The 18,287-nt window shown below is 40.2% G+C and overlaps 1 protein-coding gene across 1 annotated transcript in view; it reads right to left on the bottom strand.

The window, feature by feature from the left end:
* Window positions 1-18,287, bottom strand: part of PLCE1 (phospholipase C epsilon 1) — a 273,612-nt gene that overhangs the window by 37,669 nt on the left and 217,656 nt on the right. The window contains exons 17-21 of the mRNA XM_023509556.1: window positions 17,471-17,587; window positions 15,962-16,120; window positions 10,734-10,863; window positions 6,500-6,621; window positions 4,942-5,059 (exon numbers count right to left, since the gene is read on the bottom strand). Coding sequence (XP_023365324.1) covers window positions 4,942-5,059; window positions 6,500-6,621; window positions 10,734-10,863; window positions 15,962-16,120; window positions 17,471-17,587 — 646 coding nt within the window. The remainder of the gene's footprint in view (window positions 1-4,941; window positions 5,060-6,499; window positions 6,622-10,733; window positions 10,864-15,961; window positions 16,121-17,470; window positions 17,588-18,287) is intronic.

The following is an 18,287-nucleotide window of genomic DNA, read 5'->3' as shown; positions in this document are numbered from 1 at the left end:
CAATGCCTGGCTATTTTTTTGTTGCAGTTGTTTAGCTGGCCCGGGTCAGGATTGAACCCGCTACCCTCTGTGCATGTGGCTGGCACCGTAACCACTATGCTATGGGTGCCGAGCCTCATGACTTGATCTTCGTATTTTGTGTGAATTTTGCTTTCCACACAATTATTTAAAAATCTTATCCCAAATAAAACTGATGAGGGGCCAGAGTGAGGGATGTTCATTCTGGGATTCTGTATAACATCCTGCCACCTGTCAGTATCTGCCAGAGGTTTGTGCATCCTTCTGTGAAGAGTGTGACTTTTTCTTGGGTGGGGAGAGGAAGAAGATAACAAGCGCTGGGGCAGTCGATAAAGGGGAAGGACTTTTGGTTGTGGGAAGGGCCCAGAAAAACAACTGAAAAGAGCAACAGAGAACTTTCATCCACTTTGCGGGCTCATTTACTGATGACAAAGACATTTCCAGAAAGCCAGCTCTGTTCCAGATAGTATGCTAATCTCATTATATACTTTATTACTAATTTTTACAGCAACCTGCAAGTTAGGACTGTTACACGAGTAATTCCTTATTTTTAAAATAAGGAATTTAAGGTGCACAGAAGCTACATACCTATTGGAGTCCAGGTCACTGAGAGACAAAGTACAGAATAAACCCACGTGGTCTAGTGGCTGCCTCTCTTTCTCAACTGAGGCCCTGTAATTAATTTTCTGGCCTCTTTTCATCCGTGTTTTTCTTTGTGATTGTGCATGGAAATGTTTCTGTTTTAGACATAGGTGTTGACACATCTGATGATAGCTAAAGCGTCAAGATAGAAATTTGGGATCATCACCTAGCAGAAGCCTGATGGGCATGTAAGAATAAATTGACGTCAAAGGTGGGCATAGGGGTGCACGCCTGTGGTCCTAGCTATTTAGGAAGCTAAGGCAGCAGGATATCTTGAGCCCAGTAATTTGGGCAGCATAATAAGACAGTGTCTCCATAAGGAAAAAAATTCTTAAAAAAAGAATAAATTGATTCCAGAGCATATGATGATATCTTCTCTCAGAAATCCTAATTTGCTTGGGGGTTTTCAAATCAACTCCCTAACTAGACTAAACAAATGATGTACAGTCATGAGCTGAGTAATGACATTTAGGTCAATGATGGCCCATATAGCCAACAAATTGTAATGGAGCTGAAAAACTCCTATCACCTCATGCCATGTCAATTTTCTAACAGCACATCAGTCATGGGTTTGTGATGATGCTGGAGTAAATAAATAAACCTACTGTGCTTATAGTCAGGTAAAAGTATAGTGTGTACACTTATGTTTAATACATAGTACTTGATAAGGATGATAAACAACTATGTTACTAGTTTATGCATATAGCGTACTATACTTTTTGTCATTATTTTAGAGCAGACTCCTTCTACTCATATATTTTAAAAAGTTAACTATAGAGCAGTGTCTGTGGCTCAAAGGGGTAAGGTGCCGGCCCCATATACTGGAGGTGGTGGGTTCAAACCCAGCCCCCGGGCCAAAAAAAAAAAAAGTTAACTATAAATAGAAAAGAAAAAAATAGTGAGATAAGCATATTATTTAAGAAAATGATGGCAATCATTTTTAGACAACTAAAAAAAAATAATAAAAAGGTTAACTATAAACTAGCCTCAGGCAGGCCCTTCAATAGGTATTTCAGAAGAAGGTATTGTTATAATGCGAGATAGCAGCTCCATGTGTGTTACTGCCTCTGGAGACCGTCTAGTGAGACAATGTGGAGATGGAAGACAGTGATATTGATGATCCTGGCCCTGTGCAGGCCTAGGCTAATGTGTGAGTTTGTCTTCTTTTTTTGTCTTTTTTTAGAGAATCTCACTCTTTTGTCCGGGCTAGCATGCCGTGGTATCATCATAGCTTACTGTAATCTCAAACTCCTGGGCTCAAGTGATCCTTATGTGTTAGCCTCCTGAGCGGATGGGAACACAGGTACCCTTCAGCACACTTGGCTAATTTTTACATTTTTTGTAGAGACAGGGTCTCACTATGTTGCCCAGGTTAGTCTCAAGCAATCCTTCCGCCTCATCCTCCCAAAGTATAAAGATTACAGGCATAAGCCACTGTGCCTGGAAATGTTTTTGTTTTTAACAAAAAAGTAAAATAAAAAATTTTAAAAATAGAAAAAGAAAGAAAATGTATTTGTACAGTTGTACAATGTGTTTATGTTTTAAGCTAAGTGTTATTATAAAAGAGCCCAAAAGTTTACATAAAAGTTTATAAAGTAAATTAATTACAGTAAGTTAAGATTAATTTATTATTGAAGGAAGAAAAGTACTTTTTATCGATTTAGTATAGCCTTAGTGTATAGTGTTTATCAAGTACACAGTAGCGTACAGTAATGTCCTGGGCCTTCACATTCATTTACCACTCACTGACTCACCCAGGGCAACTTCCAGTCCTATAGGCTCTGTTTGTGGTAAGATCTTATATAGGTGCACCATTTTTTATCTCTTATACCAGGTCTCTACTGTGCCTCTTCTGTGTATAGCTATTTTAGATACAGAAAACGCTTACCACTGTGTCACATTTGCCTACAGTATTCTGCACAGTCACATGCTGTACAGGTTTGTAGCCCAGGAGCAATAGGCCTGGGTGTGCAGAACACTGTGATGTCTGCACAATAAGGAAATTGCCCAATGTCTCATTTCGCAGAATGCATCCCCGTTGTTGAGTGATGCATGCCTGTATATATGTGCATATATAATCCGTGCCAGGCTTTCCTCTGCACGCCCTCTCTCAGAGACACTGGAGAAAGCTGAGTCTGGAGAGGGTCTGAGAGCCACTCAGGGTGGCAGAGCGACTCTCCTTTCTGAGTGCATTTCCTGCCACACACCGTTCAGGGCACAGCTGGGCCTCACCTTATGTAGTCACTGCTGCTGCGCAAGGAGTTTGTTCTCACTGGTTTTGCAAGATTTAGGGAGGCACTGAAGGTCACTAAGTTTTGGTGAGCAGAGTCACTGCTCAGTGATGTATTGGCTGGCTTCTCCCCTGAGAGCTCTGTTCCCAGCCCTCTTTCCCCTAAACCATATCCTGCCCCTAAGGTTTCTACCCTGCAGCCTCCTTGTCTGGTCTACCTGACCCGGAGCAGCACTCTCAGGGAGGACAGCAACTACCAGCCTCAGGGAAGGGGAGAGGAGCTGGAATGCTCAGGACCCCACAGCCAGTCAGATGGACACTGTCCAAGGCAGCAGGGTCCCACTTTGATGATTCAAATGGCTTGTCAACAAACCACTGTTTGATAAACAAAGACTGTCTCTCAATACTTTAAAAATGAGAGTGTGTGTCCAGGGAAGAGACTGAGAAACCTGGAAGGCTCTTCCCATATGGCTGCTTTGGTAGAGGATATAAAAGATCCTGAAGTCACAGAATCTTCTAAAGAAGCCTTGCCATGGAATCCCTGATCACCTGCTCTGTGGGCTGTGTGGTGGATCCAAAGGTGGATGAGGCCAAATCTCCCTCACTATCAGACTTCTACTATGTAGGGCATCTAGTTCTGTGTGTCCCTAAATCACTTGTATCAAAAACCTAGGTATGGCTCAAGCAGCTAAGGCGCCAGCCACATACACCTGAACTGGCGGGTTTGAATCCAGCCCAGCCCCACCAAACAATGACAGCTGCAACCAAAAAATAGCCAGGCATTGTGGCGGGCACCTGTAGTCTCAGCTACTTGAGAGGCAGAGGCAGGAGAATTGCTTGAGCCCAGGAGTTGGAGGTTGCTGTGAGCTATAATGACACAGCACTCTACCCAGGGGGACAGCTTGAGGCTCTGTCTCAAAAAATAAATAAATAAATAAATAACCCCCCAAACAAACAAACAAACAAAAAAACACCTAGGTACCTAGGTAGCAGGGGTGTCACAGCTACCTTCCAAATATAAGTCCCTAGTGGAGAGTCCTAAGAACTGGTATTTTAATCAAGTTGTCTGGATAATTCTGGAGATTTCAACAAATGTGGTAAACAAGGACTCTAGTAAAATACACTTTTGAGTGAGGAAACTAAGGCTCAGAGGGGATTTGCCTTGGCCAAAGTCACGGGTCATGGTAACTAAGAGCCTGGGTGCCCAATGACCTTATTCTTGCTACCTAGCTCAAGGATGGAGGATGCGATGGGGGATCCAGACTGATGGAGCATTGCACCCATGGCCAGTGATTGGTTAACATTTGGGAAAAGAACTTAGTGGCAATGAATCTTCTGCTGGAAGTTCTGGAAGAGACTCCTATACTGACATTGAATCTGGAAGCATCCAGTACCACCTGCTGTAGCCCTGTTATAACCACAGAAGGAATGAATGGAATGAAACCAACACAGTGGAGGCAGAATAAGAAAGGGAGAGAGAACCAGCATATGCCTTAGGTCAAGCTGCACCTGGAAGTTGTGTGTTTTCATTTCTCAGTACTTGAGCCAACACATTTCCTTTTTTGCTTAAGTCAATTTCTGTCATTTTCAAACAAGAGACTTGACTGATACACTCTTGTGAATCAGTTGAAATCTTGGGCAAATTACTTCATCTCTTTTACACTTTGTTTTACTTGAAAATGGGAATAATACCACCTAACTCATGGAATCATAAATGGTCAAAAAGATGATGTATGTAAAATACTTAGCACAAACCCTGGTAAGTACTTAATACATTTTAGTCATTCAGTATTATGAATATATTATTGTTACCATTACTATTAACTATTATGAAAAGACACTATGTGATTGGGAAAATAAATATTTTGGGGTATTTTTCTTCATGAGCATCAAAGCAAATTATAATAACAAAAGTACTTATAAGGTATTATAACAATTTAAGCAACACTTTTTAGTTATTTGGGGAGTGTTCACAATGCCCAATTAAATAAATAGCATATTTTTAACTTTGGGATCTTTAAATGTTATAGATCATTATTGGCCACTCTTACCTGGAAATTTTACTGCTTGGCAATAGATGACAAGGTCAGAAAGCTCGGGTGCAATCTGTCTGCTTTCCTTTTTATTCTGAGGAAGATAAAATTCTTCTCCCAGTTCCATGTCATAAACCTATCAAAGAAAATGATACCAGTTTACATGGAAGGTCTATGCCACCCACCTCTGAGTTCCCAAACTCCATATTTGTACTTCTCTGGCGTCATCAGTGTGTTTCGCCTTGCTCTGTTCATTATCCACATTCGTGTCCTAACAGCTTTCCTAGAGTAAAAGCTTTCTGAGGGCAAGGGGTAAGTCTAATTCCTTCTTCATCTTCCCTCAGTGCACCGTCCATTGCCTTACGAGTGGAACAGTCAATGCATCTTTGTTAAATAAATGAAAGATTGACTGTGTATCATCGATAGCAGTGATTTTTCAATCAGTGTGCTGTAAAAAATTTTACAGATCATTAATTAAATTATTTCCAAAAAAAATTCAAAGCTCAGTAAGCATACTCTTTTTTTTTTTTTTTACTATTTTTTTGATTAAAATAATTTAAATGTACTGCAGAAGTTCAACTATAGGTTCAAGTATGCAGTGAGATAAAGAAAGGTCAAAAAACACTGTTTTAAAGCTAATGTTTTGGACACATCTTATTATTCTATTCTATTATTCTATTCTCCAATAATATCATGACAACTATATCTAAAGATTGCTCAGGGTCTACATATGCTGGGAGGCACTTGAGGGTAGGATCTGAATATCTCATTTATCTTTGTGTTCTCAATATCATTTCTCTTTTAACACTTCACAATCTGGCCCCGTTCATCTTCTTGGTCACCCCAAATGCTTTTTTTTTTTTTTTGAGACAGAGCTTCAAGCTGTCCCCCTGGGTAGAGTGCTGTGGCATTACAACTCACAGCAACCTCCAACTCCTGGGCTCAAGCGAGTCTCCTGCCTCCACCTCCCAAGTAGCTGGGACCACAGGTGCCCGCCACAACGCCTGGCTATTTTTTTGGTTGCAGTCATCATTGTTGTTGGCAGTCCCGGGCTGGATTTGAACCCACCACCTTAGGTGTATGTGGCTGGCGCCTTAGTCACTTGAGCCACAGGCGCTGAGCTGCCCCCTAAATGCTTTTAAAACTTCTTGAAGTTCCCTGAACGCACCCGGCTGTCCTCTTGGCCTGAATACCTTGTTTTTCTGCTTGGCTAAATCTTCCTTCTTAAATATCACTTTTCCTGAGAGCCTGTCCTTGATTCTCTGATAATACAATGTGACCACGACTCCTTGCATTTACCTCCAAGCACTGTTTACATGTCTGTCTCCATCATTAAACCACCTCCTGTGCCATATCAGTGCCTGCCACACATAAACTGTCAGCAGGTTTTGGTTGGACTAATTAATGGCTTTTGCAAATGGAAGTGAGTGTCCCATAAGACCACATGAACTTGAGCATCTAAGGGAAAGTGAGGGGAAAGGTGAAGGGAAAGGATAGGGAGGAAGTGAAATCCCACTGGAAACTGACAAGAGTATCCCACAGTCCAAATATCATTTCACAGCAACCGTTCACCCACCTTTCCTTTGTTATAAGAAGAGTTATCTGCTTTCTTGATCCTCTTGGGGATTTCTTCACTATACTCAAACTGAAGCTTATCATTACTTGATTTATTTTCAGGTCTGTCTTCCAAAATGTTGTCTGAAAATGAATTAGAAAGCTACAGTAAAAAAGAACCAAACAACATACTTACGAGCTAGCTACATGTATATCAGTACGAGGACATCCGATACTTATACTTATTTGCAGGAATGAGGCTCTAGCTACTTGTTGCCAAAAGGATGACTTGAAGCATAATTTTAAAAATTGGGCTGATATGTTTATTTTCAATTTACTTGTAGTTTTGGTACCACGTAAACATAATCTAAACAAAAATGCTCATTTTCATACAGATGATCTAAACTGTGCAAACATTATAGAAGATATCCTGCATCACGAAGCTGACGGCACACTAATTTAGGAAGGATTTAGGGGCTGAAGAACTTCTAGCTGGTATATATATGATTTAATCACTCTCATTTTGGAAATGAAGCTATTGGCTTCTTTTGCCTTGAGAAATGTCAGGATTGGGGGGAGCGGAGACTTATTATGTGCAATGGTAAGCTTTCACAGGTATAATTAACAGGGAAGCAAAGTTTTTATGATTGTTATTAATCTACTAAGTGATAATCATAAGAACAGGAATTAAAATACATCTAAACATGAGAGATAATCTTATACTTTGCTCCTTTTTTTTTTTTTTTGCATTTCTATTCAGAATGATTCTGAAAGTGTTAAGGTATATCATGATTATGCTCTTTTAAAATGAAAATCAAGAAAGGTGATTTCTTACTGAAGATTTACTATCTCATCAGACCATAAATGCTTAGACCAAAATATCCTTATACCAAATCAGTTCCATGCAGGCTGCCAAGAAGTAAACAAGATATATACTTTCATTACACTTGTATACATAGAAGTGTCACAATTTCATGCGAATCAGGCTCAAGAGATTGGTAACAAATGCTGACATCCATGCAGTTAAAATTCCCAGTTCAAATGGTGTTTACCTTCCTGACCGTTAGGAGCAGGGGAGGCAGTAAGGACATCTGCTACAGAAAAACAGAATGAGAAAGGCCATCAAAGTAAGGAGAATTAAGACAAAAAGCCAGATAAACTAAAGGACAGTATGGAGCAAAGCATAAATAACAACAGCTTAGATTTCAAGAGAAATGAAACAAGAAATGCTGTATACATAGATTTAATATTTTAGCTACTAAGAGATGTAAGGGCTAGCAATAAAGAAATGCAAATATTGTTAACATGAATCGTGCGAAGGGTTGCTACATTCACGTTACATATTTCAGCTACTGACTGCTGTAATACTCCCAATATGTCTTTCTTTCAAATGAAGAGAAATCAACTGGTTTGTTAAAATCATGCAATCATTGTCATAGAGTATGTTTGCATTCATTTGTAAACTTGCATTTGTGCTCCAGTATATGTTTAAAACTAGTCACAGGTACAGAATAAGTCTGGGGGAAAAAAATCTATATTTATTTCATTAAATTCAATAAAATAAAAACTCATTAAGTATTATCCAAAAAAAAAAAAAGAATTTATTATCCAAAAGGCAGAGTAGCAATTTCCCAAAATATATGGCCCTCCTTTGCAACTTCCCTAGGATTTTCTTGTCATAATTCTGTGGCTAGGCATCATCTCATTATTATAGCCAAATGGGATGTTACACTAATTCCTTCATTGTATGGGTATGACAACCTAGGACCGGAGCTGTCACAGAGATAAACTCGGCATCTTGATTTTAGAGATGAGTTCTTAACCTGGGACGCCTGTGAGGGCCACAGGAGGCTCGTGAAACCGCTATCCTCTTACACAGAATTTTGAGTGTGTTTTATTCCTCTGAGGTCACAGGTCACAGCTTCCCTCTGATTCTCATAACAAGAAGCAAGGAGACCTTTGAGGTCCCCCTAAGAAGCTGGTAACATCCTCCTCCCAGCAGGGAGGTTTCTATTATCTTTTCATCTCAGCTGGAGAAGTGGAGATGACAGAGAAAAGCACAGAGATGCATGAGGCATCACAGTCACAATCAAAAGTGAGTGGCCAACAAGGCATTTAACAGTTGCATGTGGAAGCCTTAACAAGACAGGCTCTAACAGGTCACAAAATAATGACAAAGCCTGTCTGGCAATCAGCCAGTCAGAGGGGTCTTCTGGTGAAATGGAAATACTCATGTGGTGGTGGTGGATTTAAGTTGTCAAGGATCACACATGTTAGTGCTAGAGGTGGGGGAGAACGTCACTAAATGCTTCACAGAAACTTTTTATTACACATCTGAGGCCTCTAAGGCCAAAAGTGATAAAAAGACATTGCCTTGGTCTCATAACCCACTGGAACAGAGCCTGATGGAGACCCCCCATCAGCACAAGGGTTTGTTTTTTGTTTTTTTTTTTTTTGAGTCGCATTATGTCACCCTCAGTAGAGTGCTGTGGCATCACAGCTTACAGCAACCTCAAACTCTTGGGCTTAAGTGATTCTCTTGCCTCAGCCTCCCAAGTAGCTGGGACTACAGGTGCCTGCCACAACACCCTGCTATTTTTTGTTTGTTTGTTTTAGTTGTCATTGCTGTTTAGCAGGCCCCGGCCAGGGTTGAACCTGCCAGACCCAGTGTGTGTGGTCGGTGCCCTAACCATTTAGCTATAGGCACTGAGCCTGCACATGGGTTTTAAAAAAATCCATGGAATTATCTTAGAAATTTGGTGGTATAGTCTTAAATTTTACTTTCCCAACTGAAAATAAATCAGAAAGATCCTTCTCTGACCTGTCCATTTTATTCTTTGGAAATTAAAAAAAAAAATTTATAACAATACGTTTTAAAGCTCTCTCCTTTCCTGGTCTCAAAAGTTCAGAAAAAGTACAGAAGTCATTCATGAAAGAGAATATAAATTTGTCTTCTAGTGGACTAAGTTCTTATCGGGGCAAACGACATCTGGATTGGTTCATTTCTCAAGTGTGGTTTTCATTTCACATCCAAATCAATTTGTTTTTCTATAGGACATTACCATGACTGTATTAGAAATCCATTCATATTCCCATGACTTTTCAGGAATAGGCTGCAAAGAAATTGTCTTGATTCCTTTTAATTTTCTTCCTCTTACTCTCTGATAAGATGTGCCCCTTGTATTATCTTATATGGTTTCAGGGCAGGTTAATTGGCTTTTAATTGATGGCATGAAGCAATCAACTATCACTAAGGACAAATATAAAATGCACACAGCCTGGTATTGTATTTGGGAATAGAAAGAGACTGCATTATAACCAGTGATAGAGGTTCACAATACTGAACTATGGTTGGTGACAACCCTAGGTGGTTGTCAGTTCTCTTAACACCAAATGGTTGCTCATCTGAGAATATCTGTATATTTAGCAAAACAATTATTCTACATAGAAAAATATATTTTACATATATTATATCTATGTAAATAGGAACCTTGGCATTTTCTCAGTACTATACTATGTCTTTCAGAAGTCTCTCAAACAATCAGCAACGGTACCTGAGAAAACATTTTGCAATCTCCAGCAAATGACATGAATTTAGTGCAAATGAAACCCATTTGAAACCTCATTCTCATGTGGGAAGAAGCCTTCACTAGGAATCTTTAGTTATCCTCGTCCATGGGATGTTTTTGTACTGTGGCATTAGCTATCACCCACGCCTTTTCTCTTTGGTGGGGCCAGAAGGAAATGACCTATTTACTTTTTTAGTATTATGTATGAGAACCAGGGAGGAAGGGAAATGCATCTCCTTCCTTTTCCAAACTCCTAGAATGCCAGTGTGAGAGCATGCGCGGAGGAGTGGAGCACGGAGTGGCCATGCTGCCCCCTGCAGGTAATGCAGGAGGCAGAAAGGATTCAGCCACGGTCTACCATTCTTGCCAAGAGCATCAGCCACCAGAAACTGCAAACCTGAAGATGCTGTAATTCCATCCTTTCTTCTAGAAATCCATCTTAGGAATGATTCTTTGCTGCTTCCAGCACCCACCTTGTCTTGCCTTGAGTGGTGGCTGTGGTGGCTAACAGAATCCTTTTTCCTCATCTTGGTCCTCATTAAGTGACCAGATTCAGAAACTCTTGGACAATATTACAATCATCTGAATTGTTGATCTCTGGAGCTCCAGGCTTATTGGGGCAGGGGGAGCCGTGGAAAATCATCTAAGCATTTCCCTGCACACAGCACAGGGTTCTGTTTCTCTTACCGTCAGAGAGGGATTCATAGTCGTAGTCGTATTCATCCTCTTCCTCCTCCTCTTCCTCATTGTTAGCAGGTGGGGGGTTGGCATTCCCACCAGTATAAGCCTGTGCTTGCATGGATGCTAGTTGATGAGCCTGTAAGATAGCAATCATTAAAAACTGCAGATGCTAAGCTTTTATTTATAGTCTTTAAAATTACCACTCAATGTTTACCATAGCCATTAAAAGTGGCTGAACCTATTTTCATCATTTGTGAGAGGAAAAAAATATCTACTTTACTTAAAATGCAGGGTCAACACTTGGGGATGAATGCCAACATTCCTACAGGAATAGTCCTGGAGTTTTTAGAAATAATCACGAGGAAGCTGTGTGCCAGGTTCCCTGAGGCAAACTCTCCGAGAGAAGCCTTTGGTGCTTTGGAGAACAACCTCAATCCCAAATGATTGAAGAAGGTGAAGCAGCCCATTGGATTTTAAAAGGTTAATCTCTGCTAGGAAATCATTTTTTAAAAAATACTTTATTCCTTTTTTTTTTTTTTTTTTTGGCCAGGGCTAGGTTTGAACCCGCCACCTCCGGCATATGGGGCCAGAGCCTACTTCTTTGAGCCGCAGGCGCCACCCGGAAATCTTTTTTTTTTACTTCTCAAAATACCTATAGGCTCGGATAATGTTTGAATCCCCATGGATAAAGAAACCAAAAATAATAGTTGTTGGTAAACCAACAAAAAAATAGATAAATGAACAAATAGAGTTTTTTCAACAGACTCTATGTGAACTATAAATCATATGAACAAAACAGACTTAGAAACTTTAGGAACCTTCATGTGTGTGGCCAGGGACATGCTGTGCTTCCATGATTTACTGGAATCACAGTGTAAGTCTCACACTGTAAGACAGCCGGTGACAGTGTAAGACATGAGCATCAACGTGGGTCCTGTCACCTAGCATAAGGAAATGGTCAGCAATATGGGAAAGGAGACTCGTGTGAGCTAAAAACGGGAAACAACTTAAAGGTCCAACAACAGAAGAATGGGGTCAATGAACAATGGTGTACTCACTTAAAAGAATGAGATGTGAAATAAGGGAATGTGTTGAATATTTACATATTGATTATAATATATATATTACATATATTACATACACACATATACATACACAATTCACGTGTGTATGTCTATGTAAGTTATATATTTTATATGTGGGAACATATATATCTATGCATTTAAATATATACATACGTAAAAATACATATAATTCTGTATTCTTTTTTATATATGTATATAAAGCACAAAGACATTCATAAAAGGCTAGATATTGAATGTTCATATGGCAAGGGCTCTTCACTTGTTCTTGTGTCACAGACCCCTCTGGCAGTCTGGTGAGGTATGATCCCTTCTTAGAATGATACTTTAAATGGATAAAATAAAATGATTACAAAGGAAAGAAACAAGGTTGAATACAGTTATTAAATGTTAGAAAAAGAAATTTGTTAGCTGGGTGTTGTGGCAGGTGCCTGTAGTTCTAGCTACTTGGTAGGCTGAGGCAAGAGAATCGCTTGAGCCCAAGAGTTTGAGGTTCCTGCGAGTGAGATTGTCTCACAAAAAAAAAAAAAAAAAAAAGAAAGGAAAAAAAATGTGTGCTATTAGAATCCATGCATTTCTTTATGAACACAGCAAAAAAATGTGGTTTTTTCCCTTGACCTATGTTGGCAAGTCAAGCAGCATTTTTAAAAATATGATGAGCATAAATAATTTTTAGAGACATTGGCAACAACTGTGAAATGATATGAAAAATCTGTCCTTTCTATTGGTGACAAAAATATAGGTATTGCCAATGTTACTGTGGTTTGTTCTCTACATTTATAAGAAGAAGAAGTGCTAAGTATCAGCTAGAAGTTTGTGAAAATAAAGATGTAATATATTATTTTCCATTTACATTCATGGGCTCCTTGATTTCTATCTGTGCCTATTACCAAGGTTAAGAGCTCCTGCAATGCAGGTTGTGTTTGATCTTGGAATTATATGTGTTTTAAAATAATTCTCTATTCCCAAATGTTTTTGAAATATATTAATATCACCCTTATAATAAAGGTGTATATATAAGAAATATACATCTTAGACTATGTCTGCATTTAGACAAAATATATTACAATGTATTCCATTCCATACAACTGGACATTGTTTAGGCTGAGATTTCTCAAGGTGGATTTTTTTTTTTTTTTGAGACTCTGTCTCACTTTGTTACTGTCAGTAGAGTGCCGTAGCGTCACAGCTCACAGCAACCTCAAGCTCTTGGGCTTAAGTAATTCTCTTGCCTCAGCCTCCCAAGCAACTGGGACTATAGGTGCCCACCACAACGTCCTCCTATTTTTTGCTTGTAGTTGTCATTGTTGTTTGGCAGGCCTGGGTGGGTTCAAACCCACCAGCTCTGGTGTATGTGGCTGGTGCTCTAGCTGCTGAGCTACAAGCTCTGAGCCTCTCAAAGTGGATTTTATGTAACTCTGTGAGTATCAATAGCTGTTATGGAAAAACTGAAAATTACAGTAAGAACAAAAATGAAAGCTTGGAAACAGTAGCTTGACCGAACCCAAACACATTCCTACTACAAAGTTTCACATAGCCTTCACTCAATACATTAAAAAGCATCATGATTCTTCAAAGAGCTCCAGTGCAGTATTTCCCTCCTTATTTGACCAGAAGTTTTTTTTCTTTCTTTTCTTAGACTGCCTCATAGAATTAGCATTCTTCAATGCTTTGAGAAATCTGTTTGAGGTCCAAGTGACCACCAAAGCAAGTCTTGTAAGAGAACTCAGGGAGTATTTCAAGTAAGAATGAGTTCTGGGGACAATGAGGAAAGAGCTGGGCAATGTCCTACATTGTGAGATCTGTGAAAGAGCTGGCAGGACACTGTGAGATCTGTGTGGGGGAGCGTCACCACTCAGAGAGCCACGGAGAGCAGTGCCAGAAAGTGGCCCCCAAAAGAGAAGACGGCAGAGGTGGCTAAATGGGCAGAGAAGAGCTGACACCCTTCTTCTGAGGTAGAAAAATAGGACCCCAACCATTGAATAAAAATTACAGGTGAGGAGGTCAGAGCTGGGGGGGTCAGAGAAGAGTGGCTGTTCCCCCAGTCCCCAGCAGAGTGCTTGTCACTTAGTGCAGACAGACAGAAAAAAAATCACAAAAATCTTTATAGACTGCCACAACATACCAAAACCAAGAGGAACAAATTTAATAGAGGTAAATATAAAGCTCCCACATATGAAAGGTTAAAATTTGTTAATTTATTGTTAGCCTGGAAAAAATGGAAAGACCAGACCTCAGAATAGTCTATATGAAAATAACTGCACTATTTTTGTTTTCTATAAGCTCAACATGAGCCCAGTGTGTGCTAAACAATCTAAAAAGTGAGAACAACCAGAGGCTGCATTAACTGAGATTGAAAATTTAAACTAAGGGAGGTGATTATTTCATTGTTTTCAAGCTGTTAGCTCCCATCTAGAGTACTGACCTAGTTCTTGAAATCACACTTTGAGATTAATAAACTAAAGACTATCCACAAAGTTAAGAATAGCCAAAATGTTCTTAATGGAAAGCAAAGAGTCTTAGCAACCCTATCCTGCGGGGAATAGGGTTGACACAAGAATTTTTATCTTGGAGAAGAGAAAAGCTGGTAGGGAAACACATTGTTTCTAAATGTGAAATTATAGCTATAGAGGGAGTGGTAGGGCCAAGGAGAAGGACGAATAGGAAGGAAGATTCTGGCTCAACATAAAGGTTTCTGTGACAACATGATCCCTTCATTAGTAGAAGGGAAGCCTCATAAGTAACTCCAAATGACTGTGAAAAGCAGGAAGACAGGGACATTCAAATATACCTTGAAGAGCACAGGGATACATGTGCATTCAGTCCCCAACCCCAGTCTGTAAGGACAGGGACTAAGAAAACTGCATGGAGGGACAGTGCTCGAGATGAAAAAGGGCCCGGCTGCGTGGTCAGTCCTTGATGCAGGGCGGGAGGAAGGCCAGTTAGAGAACCCTTGCTAACACTTTAGTTAAACAGCTTCACAATGAGGATCATCAGCATCGGTCTTGGGGCCTCTGGAACCCAAGCAAAAGACAGGCCTTCTGGAGCAACTCTGAGAGCGTGGATCTGGACAGAGGCAGCCCTGGGGTGGGGGCTGTCTCAAACTGGTGGCTGTTGGGGCTGACTTCGCCTCCAGACCAGCCTTGTTGGGCTGGTGCAATGTTCTAAAAAGAATTTAATCAGAATTGTTCATTTATGGGCACACACACTCCACTCTTGTCCTCGCCACTTCTAGCTGTCCAGTATCTACCTGGCCCCTCATATTGAAGTTTACTGCTTAGTCCCTGGAGGCACCCTGGGGTTGGGGACTGTGTACCTGTAGAATACACAAGGACTTGAGGAATATGCAGGTTGGCATGTTTTTAAAAGAATAAGTTTCTGGGTCTTCAACATCTACATGCATGTCTCTTAAAAATAGGCCAACCTCGAACACACGTGGTGGCTCAGGGCTGTAATTCAAGTGCTTTGGAAGGCTGAGGCAGGAGGATCCCTTGAGCCCAGGAATTCAAGACTATAGTGAGTTATGATTATGCCACTGGCCTCTAGCTTGGGTGACAGAGGGAAAAACTATTTCTAAAAAATAGAAGAAATTAACATTTTTGAAAAAAAGTCTGGTCTGAGAATAAATCTAGAGTCAGCTAGTTTCAAAGTGATAGTTTAGGGCCAACAGTGTCCTCATAGCTGTAGGATAAGTAGGCGCAGCCCTGCATATGGACTCAGTGTCCTGGCCTGAACTGGTTCACAGATCTCTGTGGGTGGGGTGAGAGCACCTGGGTCACTGCATCTTTGTGGTATCCTGTGATCACAGGGCTTTTGCTACTGGGCTTCCACTATGGACCCCATGCCAAGCACTTCCCCTAAAGAGGGCTCCTTCCCAGACAGGTCTACAGCAGCCACTATGTTGAAGCTCAGTTCCAGACACAAGAGTCACTGGAACTCTTCTACTCAGGGTAAGTTAAACATTCTGTGTGGGAACAATTCCACAAACTAAATTTTAGGTGAGTAGGATGAGAGAATTTGTTTGTGTATGAAACAAAAAGCCAAAAGTCAAATTAATCATTTTAGGAAACTCACTCTTTAAAACCTGGTTACCCAAAAGGTCAGCATGACATTCACTTCTTTGCTCATGACCCTTTAACAAGAGGGGAGTACCTTTTGCTTTAAGATATCCACTGGTGTCTGGTGGGCTTTTAGCTTCTTGTTTTTAAGAAGCACTTTCCTCCTGAGTTGGTCAGGTGAGGGAAGCATTGGATCATCTGAGAAATCAGTCTCAAATAAGAATTTAGCCACCAGCTTTTCTCCAAACACAGTCTACAAAAGAAGAAAGGAAAACACACAATCGGTGTCTTTTATCTATGCTTGATAAATATATTTATATTTTATAAATATACTAAATATTTCAGTCTGGTTGAGTTCTTTTAAAAATCCTGGGAAGAAGAGCTAGGAAAGTTGTTTTCTCTGCCCCATAGTCTCTTAATGGAAGGAGGAGGATGTTTAGAAGGACAGGAGGAGAGATCTAGGCCACTCAGCAGTTGACGCCTGCTTTATTTAGGAAAATGTTCTAGGGCCTGATGTATTAATGAAAAAAACAGAGATTCAGTGGGAGGCTGGTTCAGAATTCAGTTGGGCTGTAGGAGAATGTTTCAGATGAAGATATGAAGTCACAAAGAAGGACCTTGGAGGGGTTGGGGAGTAAGGACAAAGATCAAAGCCAATAGGGAGAATTTACTGCCACATGGTATAAAAAACCACAGACATAATTCTCCCAAAGATTTTGAGCACTGATCTCCAAAGCAGTGTTTTAAAGGAGGTGGGTGGAGGGATGGAGGGTAGATACAGGATGATTTATTGGAGTGAGGGTAGAGAAAATACAGCAATTTCTATTTTTGGTTTTCTTTTTTTCTTTTTTTTTTTTAGAGGTGGGATCTTACTATGTTGCCCAGGCTGGACTTAAAGATCAAGTGATCTTCCTGCCTCAGCCTCCTTAGTAGCTGCTAGTTATTTTCTAATTAAAAAGAACAAAAATCAAAGATTAGCCAAGGCAATATGAAAGGCTAATTTTGTTGGCATTAGTATTTGAGGGCATGTCCTTTTGTCTATGTCCTTCCCTCCCACTGCTTCCAAAATGCATCTACCATTGGAGGAGAGGGGAAGTATAAGCAAATATTTGCTCCTAAATCTGTGTGCATTAGAGTTCTCTTGTATAAGGAAGGGCTGACTGTTCACACAACTATCCTGGCCAGTCTAAGCTCTTTGCTAATTTGGATCTCAGTACTGTAATGGGCACAAGAAGATCTGACTTATATACCCTCAGATATTTTTGGCTTTTCCACATACAACTCAGAGGTAACATCCTCCCATCCTTGACTGGTGGTACCAGAAGCCTATCTCTTAAGGCTTTCTGGGAAGAGCCAAGAAACTAAAGAACAATGCTTATATTGCTCCAGCTAAAAAGAAGGACCATTCCAGAAAGGGCCCAAGCCCCCAGCACAACCCCATTTCTCAGGCCTGTGGGACCTTGATTATAGATACAGGGTGTCCATAAAGTTCATGTGCCATTTTAATTGAGCCGTGGTCTAGAACACGGGGGGCCCACGTGCAATGCAATGACAATTGCACGACAAGGGCAAGCAAGGGCCAGCCTCTTAGTTGAGAGCTCACCTTGAAAATTTCTGCCATTTTTCGTTGCTGAGGCAGTGAACAGTGGTTCTCTATTGATATGATGATCGGCAGGTCAGAGGTGACGAAGGCACTGCGATCAATGGCTTCAACCACTTCCTGTGAGAGCCAGAACAGCTCATTAGTGTCTAGGTGTCCATCCAGGGTGGTCAGAAGGGAAGGTACTTACAGCCACAGAAAGCATCTCACCTGTTGCCTGCAGCAGACTCTGGCTGAAGGTTGGTTTTTATCTTTTCAAAGGTATTTTCAAATGAAGCAACAGGATATGGGTATTTTATGTAAACACATTAAACTCTTTAGATTGAGTCTTGTTCATATACTGTAAGGAACAGCTATTACTGTGTTGAATGTAATAATTATATATAAAGATATGTAGTATATTGTAGGTAGAAGACACTATTTTAGTTATAGTATCAAATAAGACATATATCACATGTATTTGTGTGCGTATGTAAACACAATTATCAAGGTATCTTCCCAACAATTAGACCACAAGAGTTTTAAGAGTGCTGCATAGGAAAATGAGTTAAGGAAAAAAATGCATTTTAGCCACGATCTCTATATCTAAGATGAAAATAATATTCCTTCCCAGCCTGGTCACAGTTCAGAAAAAAAATGATGTTTCACAGCCTTCTGAACGAAGATAGTAATTGCACAACTGAACTAATATGCTACTTGGATTTTGAAAAACAATAATCCAATAAGACCAGTCTTCCTGGATGGCCAATCTTCCCTGGTGGAACTGATGCTGATTACTTTATAATGTTAATTATTTAATCATCTCCTAACACCCACTGTT

Source organism: Otolemur garnettii, unplaced genomic scaffold, assembly GCF_000181295.1.
Source record: "Otolemur garnettii isolate 467f Iridium unplaced genomic scaffold, OtoGar3 scaffold00008, whole genome shotgun sequence".
Taxonomy (NCBI): domain Eukaryota; kingdom Metazoa; phylum Chordata; class Mammalia; order Primates; family Galagidae; genus Otolemur; species Otolemur garnettii.
This window is presented reverse-complemented; position numbering and strand designations above follow the sequence as displayed.